The sequence below is a fragment of the Trichechus manatus genome, unplaced genomic scaffold (genome assembly GCF_000243295.1).
Source record: "Trichechus manatus latirostris isolate Lorelei unplaced genomic scaffold, TriManLat1.0 scaffold00011, whole genome shotgun sequence".
In the NCBI taxonomy this organism is placed as follows: domain Eukaryota; kingdom Metazoa; phylum Chordata; class Mammalia; order Sirenia; family Trichechidae; genus Trichechus; species Trichechus manatus.
In genome coordinates this window covers 1,471,690-1,484,673 of record NW_004443947.1, presented here as the reverse complement: position 1 = coordinate 1,484,673, position 12,984 = coordinate 1,471,690, and the positions used below count along the sequence as shown (strand labels likewise).

The 12,984-nt window shown below is 37.0% G+C and overlaps 1 protein-coding gene across 10 annotated transcripts in view; it reads left to right on the top strand.

The window, feature by feature from the left end:
- Nucleotides 1-12,984, top strand: part of NSD1 (nuclear receptor binding SET domain protein 1) — a 179,568-nt gene that overhangs the window by 134,886 nt on the left and 31,698 nt on the right. For all 10 annotated transcript variants that reach the window (XM_004371155.1, XM_004371154.2, XM_023726470.1 and 7 more), the window contains 2 exons: nucleotides 2,976-3,176; nucleotides 4,791-4,970. In XM_004371155.1, coding sequence (XP_004371212.1) covers nucleotides 2,976-3,176; nucleotides 4,791-4,970 — 381 coding nt within the window. The remainder of the gene's footprint in view (nucleotides 1-2,975; nucleotides 3,177-4,790; nucleotides 4,971-12,984) is intronic.

The following is a 12,984-nucleotide window of genomic DNA, read 5'->3' as shown; positions in this document are numbered from 1 at the left end:
TTTATTGTTTCTAGAGTTTTATATAAATAGAATCTAACAGAATGTAGTCTTTTGTGTTTGACTTCTTTCACTTAGCATAATGTTTTTGATATCCATGTTGCTGTGTGTATCAGTAGTTCGTTCCTTTTTCAAACAGGCTTTGTTGACATATAGTTGACAGGCAATGAACTGCACATATTTAAAGTGTACAATTTGATAAGTTGTGACATACATACATACACACATATATATACAGTCATGCGTCACTTAGCATGCATGATACATCCTGTGAAATAGGACACTGTGATTTGGGCGTTGTGGGAACACCACATTACAGGGAGTCCCCGGGTTATGAATGTCTGACTCACAGACAAGTAGTGCTGAAGAACGGACTGCCATACAGCCTATTATATTAAAAATTTGAATCGCTTTGTATACAAGAGACATGCGATACACGTGTTGCTCGCGAGAAACTGGTGCATTCACTATATCTGGATATGTCCGCTGTGTCCTGTTCTCTGGTTGGGATTTTTGAACTCGTATAACGCTATGGGACCACAGACATATGGGGTCAGACGTTGCCCAAACAGATGTTGTGTGCCACATGACTATATATTTTACATACCTGTGAAACTATCACCATCATCCAGCATAATTAGTTTTGAGATCATCGGTGTTGTGGTGTGTGTCAGTAGTTTATTCGTTTTTATTGCTGATGAGTATTCTATTATATGGACCTACTACAGTTGATCCATTCATCTATTGATAGACATTAGTTTTGTCTATTGTAAATAATGCTGCAGTGAACATTCTTTGCACAAATAAAGCTACTACGTCCATTCAAGACTGTGTGGATATATATTTTCTCCTAGGTAAATATCTAGGAGTAGAACGACTAGATCATAAGGTATATGTTTAACTTTGTGAAGAAACTGCCTAACTGTTCTCCAAAGTGGTTGTACTGTTTTACATTCCCATCAATAGTGTGTGAGAGTTCTAGTTCTTCCACGTCTTCACCAACACTTGATATTGTCAGTCTTTTAATTTTAGCCATTCTGATAAGTGTGTAGCAGTATGTCATTGTGTTTTTAATTTGCATTTTGCTAATGACTAGTGAAGTTGAACATCTTTTCATGTGCTCATTTGCCGTCTGTATATCTTCTTTGATGAAGTGTCTTTGTTTTTTTTTTAATTGGGTTGTTTGTTGTAAGAGTTCTTTATAAATTATAGATTTGTAAGTCATTTATGAGATATATGCTTTGCAAAATATTCCCCATTGTGTGCCTTGTCTTTTCATTTTCTGAATGGTGCTTTTGAAAAGCAGAAGTTTTAAGTTTTGATGAAGTCTGCTTTATCAGTTCTTTTTATGGCTATGATTTTGGTGTCAGATGCAGGAAATCTTTGCCTAATCCAGTATCACAGAGATTTTCTCCTATTTTTTTTTTTAAATGTTAATAATTTTAGGTTTTACATTTAGGTCAGTGATCCATTTTGAATTAATTTTTGTGTATGGAGTGAGGCATAGAGAAGCTATTCTTTTTGAGGGTAGGAAATATGAGGTATCCCAGTTCCAGTAAAGGTGAACATTGCAAGAAAAAGGGAGTCTTTTTCTTGCAGGGAGTCTTTTTCTTGCATGTGTCTCACCCCATTGTCCTGCAGTAGGAAGACCACACTGTAATTTAGGTCACTCAAGTTCAATAATAGCTGCCCAGCTATTCAGCAGTGGTTTGCTTCTGTACAAATAATATTAAAAAAAATTTTTTTTCTAAAATTGTTATCAGCTGGGTGATCTCAGTGTTTGAGGATGAGGTGGGGTGATTTGAATGAGCTCCAATTTCCAACAAGTGCAAGAGAGGCAAGATTCAGGTCCAGGTCCCTCCACGTCTCACCCTGGGTTCTTTCCCTTACACTGTACTGCCTCTCAGAAAGGTGGATTCCTTTTTATTATTATTATTACTGAAATCTTCAGACACTATAAAGTAGAGGAAAAAGTATAAGGAAACCCCATGTATCCATTACTTAGGTTCAAGTAGTTACTTTCTGCCTCTGACATATCATTTTACTCATATATTTCAAAACACCCCTCTAATAGATATACTTTTATAGAACATATCTAATGTGTAGCAAAGTTATACATTAGCTCCTATGTGTCATCTACTACGCAGAGCATTTTCAAATTTTCCCATTTGTCGCAAAGATGTCTTTTTATAGTTGTTTTGACTCAAGATCTAATTAAGGTGTATGTATTATATTTTTTTTTTATATTTCTGTTAAGTTTTTCTTATTCTATAACAGTGCTGCCTGCCACCATCCTGTTTTGGAGACATAGTTCCCTTATGAGGCTATCATGGTGGATTGGGTGTTTAAAAGGAGCCCTGGTGGCGCGGTGGTTAAAGCGATTGACCTGCTAACCGAAAGGTTGAAACCACAAGCCGCTCTGCAGGAGAAAGATGTGACAATCTGCTTCCTTAGAAATTTACAGCCTTGGAAACCCTATGGGGTCTCTATGAGTCAGAATCAACTTGATGGCAGTGGGTTTGGTGGTTTGGGTGTAAGATCATGGTCCCAGTGGTGCTTCCCTCTATTTGTGACATTTTCTCTATGTTAGCAAATAGACTGGAATGACAACCCATGTTGTTTTTATATTTACTTGTTCTTTTGAATTTTTCACATTCTAGATTTGATTGACTGTATGCTTAGAGTGATTATTTGATCCCATTCATCTATCCTCCATTTTTTCTATAAACTTGTACTTAGATTTAGAGGCTGAATTAAATTTAGTTGCAGTTTTTTTCTTTTGACAAGAATGCTTTGTAGGTGATATGTGTACTTTTATTGCTTCATGTCACCAAGCATGTAACCTCAGATTGTCCCACTTACAGTGATGGTAAGATTGTTCTGTGGGATCAGATTTTGTCAGACTAATAAATCAGTTGTAAAGTTCCTCACTAATTTTTGAATTGGTATTAATTTGTTACTTTGTTTCTGTTTCTCAGGAATCCATACTTGTTTTGTATGTAAACAGAGTGGAGAAGATGTTAAAAGGTGCCTTCTGCCCTTGTGCGGAAAATTTTACCATGAAGAGTGTGTCCAGAAGTACCCACCTACTGTCATGCAAAACAAGGGCTTCCGGTGCTCCCTTCACATCTGCATAACCTGCCATGCTGCTAATCCAGCCAGTGTTACTGCATCTAAAGGTATGGGTTTCTATGTAGACCTATCTAATTATAGGACCTCAGTTTCATTGGCAGTAGATATATTCAGATGCAACCTGGCGGGTATCTTCATGGCGTCTCTTTAGCTTTTGTCAGTTTAGTTGGGGTACCAGCATTGTATGTAAGAGAGGAGTATAATTGTCTAGTTCAGCAGTCGTTGCATTGTGTTCTTTGGAGGTTATGTGGTAGTTATAAATTTGGATTTCATATGAGATTTAGTTTACGAAAGTGTTCTGCTGCATGTCCTCTCCTCCCTACTTCCTTTGTCTTTTTGGGGGAGGGGAGAAAAAGGATGGGGATAGAAAATCTCTAGATTAGAAGACTAAAGTGTATTCTTCTTCTGTGGGCCCTTAAATCTGTTGTTGTTAGATGTGATACCATTCAGAAATGCATGTCAGTACAGAATTGAGACTTCTGTTTTGTGTTGGTTTGTTTTATGTTTTAAAATGAAAACTCCTGTCCTGGAAACTTTTTTCTGCTTCATAGTTAGATTGAGAGCGGAGGTTTCCAAAAATGGCTACAAGTGTAGATAAACTCGAAATCTATTCTCATTAGGTATATTAGTTTTTTCTGTTCAGTGATAGTGGGTCCATTACTGATTTTCCTAAAAGCCAAATATTGTGTCTGTACTATTTGTGTGCCAGAGAGCCTCTACCTCTCCAATAGGGGATTGAGCAGGCAAAATTTAGCAGTGTTGACTTTTCTCTTAATCTGACTGGCAGTATCTTTTGTAAGGTGATTTCTTGGCCCTATAGGTCTCATCAAGCAAGGATTCCTGGTGGATCAATGATTAAGTTCTTGGCTGCCAACCGAAAGGGCAGCAGTTTGAACCCACCAGTAGCTCTGCAGGAGAAAGATGTGGCAGTCTACTTCATAAAGATTACAGCCTTGGAAACCCTACGGGACAGTTCTACTCTGTCCTGTAGAGTCACCATGAGTCAGAATCGACTCGACGGTAATGGGTTTGTTTTTGTTTTTTAATAGATCTCATCAGTTCTGAGTATAATAATTTTAACATGCTTGATTGAAATTGCAGTTTATCCCATCAGCTACCTTCTGTTTTTCGATTGAGAGTGTAGATTGCATTTAGATGGTTTGGTAATGGTTTTTAGTTGGTAAGGTATATTAGAAGGTATATTTCATTTCAGAGGGCTGGAGAGGCTCATTCACCTGATAAAGGCTTCAAGAGTCTTAGAGTACCAGGCAAGAAGAATCGGCATTCGTATTCCTCCCAGCTAGCCTTTTGTTCTGATGCCTAACACTCCTCCTTGCCATTCATTTAGTCTGGAACTAATTCCAGGTTACCTATAAATCAGGGCAGTGGTTTGAGTAGGGCTTTCCTTGGTGAGGAGGGCCACATATGGTTATGAGATCTGACTCCTTTTGGATGTTTATCACATAGTTCACATATGAAGTTTCCATGGTGGGCTCGGTGTTTAAGATCATAGTGCCAGTGGTGCTTCCCGCTATTTGTGACATTTTCTCTATGTTTGCAAATAGAGTTGAATGACAATTCACATTTTTATATTTAAGCCCTTTGGTGTTTGTTTGTTTGTATTTGCTCCTCCCTGGTTTTCCTGTTTTTCATATTTTCAGGTCGCCTCATGCGCTGTGTTCGCTGCCCTGTGGCATACCACGCCAATGACTTTTGCCTGGCTGCTGGGTCAAAGATCCTTGCATCTAATAGTATCATCTGCCCTAATCACTTTACCCCTAGGCGGGGTTGTCGAAATCATGAGCATGTTAATGTTAGCTGGTGTTTTGTGTGCTCAGAAGGTAAGACATGATTTCGTGCTGTATGAGTAGTCTAAAAAGGGATTAATATAATATTTTAATTACAACAAACATTTTCTTCACATTGCCAGTAGAAGAAATATTAGGAAGTAATCTCCTGAATTAATGACAACACAGCAAGAGTTTTTCAGCTTGCTTTTTAAACTCCCCAATAGGAAGAGGTTTTACTTTTGTTAGTTTGAATAATGACTTTATTTTTATTAAAATGATAAACAATTGAAGCAATACAGAGAAGGAAAGAAAAAAATTACTTCAGATCCCACCATCAGAGACAATAACTGCTAATTTTAGGTGGCATTTCTCCAGAAATCTTTGCATATGAGCAGATACAAGAATAGATGTCTAGATGTAAACAACTCTAGAAAATGGGATCAAGCATAATTGATATATTTTTCAACAACTTTATTGAGAAATAGTTCACATACCATATAATTCACCTGTTTAAAATATAGAATTCAAAGGTTTTTAGAATAGTCACAGGTATTCACAGATAATAAATTTGATGAAGTCCATTTTATCTATTTTATTTTTTGTTGTTCATGCCTTTGGTGTCATATCTAAGAATCTGTTGTCAAAAACTAGATCCCTAGGCATTATCCCTATGTTTTGTTCTAAGAATTTCAAGGTTTTAGTCCTTAAATTTAAGTCCTTAATCCATTTTGAGTTGTTGTTTTTTTTTGTATGGTTTGAGGTTATGTGTCCAGCGTCATTCTTTCGGATTTAGAAATCCAGTTGTCCCAGCACCATTTATTGAAGAGACTACATAGGCTTTTCCCACCGTGTGGACTTAGCATCCTTGTTGAAAATCAGTTGAACATAAATATATGTGTTTATTTCTAGATTCTTAGTTCTATTTTATTGGTATATATGTCTATCCTTATACCAGTACCATTTGGTTACTGTAGCTTTATAGCACATTTTAAAATCAGGGTGTGTGAGTCCTCCTACTACTTCTTTTTCAGGATTGCTTTGGCTGTTTAGGACCCCTTGTGATTCCATATAAATATGAAGTTTGACTTTTCCATTTCTGCAAAAGAGACTGTTGGAATTTTGATGGGGATTGCATTAAACCAGTAGATTGCTTTGACTAGTATTGACATCTTAATGATACTACGTCTCCCAATCCACGAACGCGGATGTCTTTCCATTTATTTAGGTCGTCTTTAATTTCTTTCCAGTTTGTTTCATAGTTTTCGGTGTACAAGTCTTTCACCTTCCTTGTTAAATTTATTCCTAGATATTTTATTCTTTTAAGAAGCCCTGGTGGTGCAGTGGTTAAGCGCTCAACTGCTAACTGAAAGGTCAGCAGTTCGAACCCACCAGCCACTCCACAGGAGAAAGATGTGGCAGTCTGCTTCTATAAAGATTATGGCCTTGGAAGCCCCATGGGGCAGTCCTGCTCTGTCCTGTAGGGTCACTGTGAGTCCGAATCAATTCGATGGCAACGGGTTTAGTTTATTCTAATTTAGATGCCTCATTTCTTTTTCTTGTCTAATTGCTCTGGCTGGAACTTCTGGTTCAGTGTTGAATTGCAGCGGTGAAATCAGGGATCCTTGTCTTGTTTCTTTTCCTAAGATGAAAGATTTCCAGTCTTTCACCATTGAGTATGATGTTAGTGAGTTTTTCATAAATGCCCTTTATCATGTAGATGTTCTCTTCCATTCCTGATTGGTTAAGTGTTTTGTTTTGTTTTATGAAAAGATGTTGGATTTTGTCAAATACCTTTTCTGCATCGAGATGATCTTGTGGTTCTTTTGTTAGGTTATATTAATGTTATATATTACATTGATTTATTTTCTTACGTCCAACTATCCTTGCATTCCTGGGGTAATTTTTACTTGACATGGTATATAATCCATTTTTATGCCATTGGATTTGGTTTGCTAGATGGTTGAGAATTTTTTGCGTCTATATTCAGAGGGGATATTTATAGTTTTCTTGGAATGTCTTTGTCTAGCTTTGGGTAATGGTAACCTCATAGAATGAGATCTGTAAGAATTTGTTTTTTTTAGAGTCCGTTTCAGTAGTTTGTGTCTTTCTAGGAATTTTTCCATTTCGTCTAAATTATTTAATTTGTTGGCATACAGTTGTTCACAGTATTCCATTTTATTTCTGTAGGGACAGTAGTAATTCTACTTCCATTTCTGATGTTAGTTATTTGTATCTCTCCACCACCACCCCCCCCCCTTTTTTTGTCATTTCTGAATCCAGTAATTTCAGTCTTCTCTCTCTTTATTTTGTTTAGTCTAAACTAGAGTGTTGTCAGTTTTGTTGATCTCTTCAGAGAATCAGCTTTTGGTGTCATTGACTTTTCTCTGTTTTTCTATTTCATTAATTTCCACTCTAATCTGTAATTTTTCCTTTTCCTTGCTTTAGATTTAAATGACTCTTCTTTTACCAGTGTCTTAAGATGGACAATTAGGCTATTGATTTGAGATTTTCTTTTTTAAACAGGTATTTATGGCTATAAATTTCCCCCTAAGCACTGCTTTCACTGCATCCCGTAAGTTTTGGTATCTCTTATCTTTATTTTTATTTATCTCCAAATATTTTCTAATTTTTCTTGTGATTTCTATTTGACCCCTTGGTTATTTAGGAGTGTATTGTTTAATGTCCACATATTTGTGAGTTTTTCAGAAATTTTCTGCTGTTGGTTACTAATTTCATTCCATTGTGGTCAGAGAACATACTTTGTATTCTTTCTATCCTCATAAATTTATTGAGGTTTATTTTATTTTTAGTAATCTTTTTTTGTTTTGAAGTATTTTTTCTGATCTTAGTATAGCCACATCTGATTTCTTGTGATTGCGATTTGCTTGATATATCTTTTTTCTATTCTTTTACTTTAAATCTATTTGCAGCTTTGAATCTCAGCTGTGTCTCCTGTAGACAGCAACTAGTTGGATCATATTTTTTCATTTGGACAAAAATCTGTGTTTTGATTGGATTGTTTAATCCATTCCCATTTAATGCTGTTATTACCTCACCTGCCATTTTACTTTTTGTTTTCTATATATCACATGTTGTTTTTCCCTCTATTTGTCCTTACTACCTTTCTTTGTTTTAACTGAATGTTTTCTAGTGTAACGTTTTAATTCATCTTTTTCCTGACACCAAATACATGACTATGTAATCAAATCAAATCAGAATCCATATCCCCACTTTTCACTTCAGTGTTAAGTTTTTGACACAGTATTGTATACAAGTGTTTTAAATCAGTTAAGGGGAGAAAGGAGAAAAAATTCGCATTTAAACTTTTTTTGTAATTACTTAATTACCTTTATCAATGTTCTTTGTTTTTGCTTCTGGATTAGAATTATTGTCTGCGGTCATGTGTTTTCAACCTGAAAAACTTTAAAAAACATTTTTTGTATAAGTCTGCTGTTTCTCTGGGAAAGTCCTTATTTTCCCTTCATTTTTGAAAGACAGCTTGGCTGGATATAGGATTCCTGCATGACAGATTTTTTTTTAAAAACACTTTCAATATGTTACACCATTGCGTATTGGTCTCCTTGTTGCTGTTGAGAAGGCAGCTGTTAATCTTATTGGGGTTCCCTTTTATAGAAAGAATTGTTTTTCTTTTACTGCTTTCAAGATTTTTTTCTTGTCTTTGAGTTCAGCATTTTTACTATGATGGGTCTGTTTGTGAATCTCTTTGTTTTTATCCTGTTTGGAGTTCATTGACCTTTCTGGATGTGTAGGGGTACTGTTGCCCACCCCCCAATAAATTTGTCAATTTTTCAGCCATTATTTCTTCTAATATCTTTTCTCCTTCTTTCTCTTTCCCCTGTTTGTAGTACCCCCATTATATGTATGTTGGTACACTTAATGTGTCCCACATTTCTGAGACTCTTCATGCTTGCATAATCTGTATCCAGTCTATCATTAAGTTTGCTTAATCTTTCTACTGCTACTTCAAATCTGTTGAGCCCCTCTAGTGAATTTTTTTCTTTCAGTTACTGTACTTTTGAACTCGAATTTCCATTTGGTTCTTTTAATAATTTCTGTTTCTTTATTGATGTTCTCTATTTGATGTGACATTGTCATCATATCTCCCTTCTTTAATCATGATTTTCTTTAGTTCTGTTATCATGTTCATAATGTCTGTTTTGCAATCTTTGTATGTTAGATTGAATATATGATTCCTCTCACAGACAGTTTCTGTTGTCTTTTTTCCCGTTTATGAGTCCTACTTTCCCGATTCTTTATATGCCTCATAAATTTTTGTTGGAAACTGGACATTTTACATAATATAACTCTGGGTACTGGTCCTCCTCTGCCTTTCAGGGCTTGTTGTTTGTTTATTTGTGTAGTGACTGATACGATTATTTTAGTGAAGTCTGTTTCCCCTCTCATGGTTTTAAGCCTCTGTTGTTCCTCAGGGAGGGCAGCCTTGGTATGTCCACGTTTACCCCGGGATGGCAGTTGTTTCATAGGGCTCTTTCACTCTCTTTTCCTAGCCACACTTAGCTGCCAAGGACCTCCAATTGCCTGATTATGCGTTTGTTTTCAACAGTGCCCTGGGGCTTGGCCAACTAAACCATTCAAATTATGTGTCCTTTGAAGAAATTGTTTCTGAGGTCAGTGTTTGTTATTTGATCCCAGGAGGCCTCCTTCCAATTTTCTTGTTTCCCAATTCTCTCCTGGAAACTAACCCACACACTGCCTCCCAGTGATTCCATTTCATAGCATTCTTACAGGACTGAGTAGAACTGCCTCATAGGGTTTCCAAGGCTGTAATCTTTATGGATGCACACTGCCACATCTTTCTCCCACAGAGCAGGTGGTGAGTTTGAACCACCAACTTTTCTGTTAACAACTGGACTCGTTAACCACTGCACCAACAATTTATCTTGTATCTTGAATTTTCTCTCAACTGCCTTTCACTACAACCTCCATTGTTGTTGAGGACTTCCCTAGGTTTGACTTTATCCATACTGTCTTGCAAATGAATTCAGGGAAGAGATTAGGAGCTATTGTTTTAAAACCTGCTTCTCTCCCCAGGCAAAATTCTCTAATCCAGAGCTGTGGAGGTGGGCACAATAGCAAGTTTTTCTCTGAGTGACATCCCTGCTCTAGGACCTGAGCACTAGGTGGAGTTGATGGTAGAAGTGGAAGGTGTGATGGGGGGTAGTAACCTGAGGTCCTCTCAGCTTGCCTCTCCCAGAATGGAACCACCCCCTCAAGAACTGAGGCTAGAATAACCAGGGCCTCAGTCTTCTCAGCATGTTGTGCCCCAAGGTAAAGCCTGAATTCCATGAGTGGCATCTGGCTGGCAGAAAGGAGCCCCTACCTCTCAAGCACGCTGGCCCAAGACTCAGTCCCAACAACAGGCAGCTGAGGACTGGATGAGAAAAGCTGTTGTCCTGCTCCTCTGGGGAAGAAAGCCATCCCACTGGGAGCGGGTGAGAGAGGGTGCCTTTGTTCTTGGCTAAAACTTTATGGAGTGGATTGTCTGTTTTGCTGACCTGGAAGGGGGAAGGGAGGGACCTGTCTTGGTTCAAATACCACAGAGGCTAGTCTTTTTGACTGAATTTTCATAGATGTTCTTGAATAGATCTTCCTTTATTGGATGTTTGTCCTTAAGACTATCTCCAGAGACTTTAAATTGTTGTGGTTTTAGAGTTTTTACCAGTTCTACAGAGGAGCAGGTTTGCGGAGCTCCTCACGCTGTCATGCTGGAAGTAGATCTGGAATTGCTGTTTTTTGGTTTTTTTTAAATCAATATTAATGTAAAGGGAGAAAACAGAGATAAATGAACTGATGAAGTGAGTAAGTTAAACATTTTCTCACTGTAAGGGATATTAGTTCCTAAAAGTCCTCTGAGGTTGAGGGAGGAATTGATTTCATTTTTAACTGTATCTATATATCTTTTCTGATTTAAAATCATACTTCTTTATTTTATTTCCTCCTTTTTTCCCTTCCACCTCTAACAGCTTTATTTTTGCTAATAATATTAAGTAGAGAATTTGTTTAGTACTCATTACCAATCTGTTTTCTCTTGGTTGTTGGACCTTCTGAAGAAGCCCACAGGCGCTGTATTCTCTGCTTAAGGGTATTCATTGTTTACCTCTGTTCTGGAAGAACATCTTGGTTGCTGTAAAATGTTAAGGTTATATACACTTTTTTTTTCCCCCTAAGATTGTTGAAGACTTTGCTCCATTATCCTCTATATTGAGGGTAGTCACCGTGAGTCAGAATCGACATAACGGCAACTGGTGTTATAAATACTATTGTTAGAAAGAAGATTTTCCTACCATTGTTGAGTGGGCACATTGCTGTATCTATCAGGTTGTGACTCAGCTGGTGACTAAACATAGGAATATTATCGAAAGTATTCCACCATTGTGTCAGTTAAACTTATGAGACTCTATACCACTCTAAATGCCTCATTTTGAGATTGACACTCATTCACAAAATGCATAGGAGTAACTAACTGGAGTTTCAGAGCGTAGAGTACAGTCTCTATGTATCGTGTCATTGTTCTTCAGTCTTATTTTTTAGCAACAGATGTTTTTTCCTAATGAAATCTTACTCTGAATCTAGTTCCAGTATACAATACAGATAAAGTGGGAGTTTTTGTGGTTGAAGCAGGAGTTGGGTCTCTAGCACACATCCCTTCCACAACAAAACAAAAAAAACCCTAACTCTTATTTTAAGAGCCTGCTGTAGATTGCTGAGAAAATGGAAAAATCAGCATGGGTAAAAAATGTCTAAAGAAGGTATTATAAAAGTAAATTTTTAGTAGGATTTTATGAGGTAGAAGAGATGGGCATAATGAGAAAGATGAACTTGGTGTGTGTATTTTGCTAAAGCTTCACTCCTCACTAACTTTTCAGGGTAAAGTGTGAAGTTACACATTGAGAGTCTAGCATGTTTGAAACATGCTCGTTTTTAGGAAGATGAGTAGGGCGTAAATTGTATTCCATAATTATGAATCCCCTTTACCCGAAATTCCTTATCTCCTATCTGCAACCATGAGGATTTCAGATTTAGATATGTAAATCATAGGTCACTTTTGAGTTGCAAAATCTGTAAAAAGTGAAAAATCATTGTTACTGCTGTATGTAGTTTACCTGGGGTGGGTAAACTTGGGTGGGAGAAAATTACATCTAATTGGAATTTAGACAATAAACCATAATACTACCTGTGTTTTTTTGTTTTTTTTGTTTTTTAATTTTTATTGTTTTTAATATATATGACATTTGCCATTTCAGCCATTTTTACTTGTACAATTAATTATGTTCATCATGTTGTGCAACCATCACCACTTTGTTTCCAGATTTTTTCATCACCCCTAACAGAAACTCAGCACCTCTTACTTAAGCAATAACTCCCCATTTCCCCCTCCCACGCTCCCATGGTAACCACAAATAAACTTTGGCCACTAAGTATTTGTCTAGTCTAGACATTTCATATAAGTGGGATCATACAATATTTGTCCTTTTGTATCTGGCTTATTTCACTCAGCATGTTTTCATCCATGTCATTTTAAGTATCAGGACTTCATTTCTCTCTGTGGCTGAATGATATTCCATTGTGTGGATATACCATATTTTGTTTATCCGTTCATCTGTTGATCGGCACTTTATTGTTTCCACCTTTTGGCTATTGTAAATAATGCTACAGTGAACATTGGTGTAATAATATCTGAGTCCCTGCTTTCAGTTCTTTTGAGTATATACCTAGGAATGGAATTTCTGGGTCATATGGTAATTCTGTGTCTTTTTGGGCAGCTGCTGTACTGTTTCCCATGGCAGCTGCACCATTTTGCAGTCCCACCAACAATAGATGAGGTTTCCAGCTTCTCCACATCATTGCCAACACTTATTTTCCATTTTTCTAATCATAGCCATCTTAGTGGATATGAAGTGGTATCTCATTGTGGTTTTGTTTTGCATTTCCCCAGTGACTAATGAGAGAAGCCCTGGTGGCACAGTGTTAAAGTGATCAGCTGCTAACCAGTAGGCTCATGGTTTGATCCCACAAGCCACTC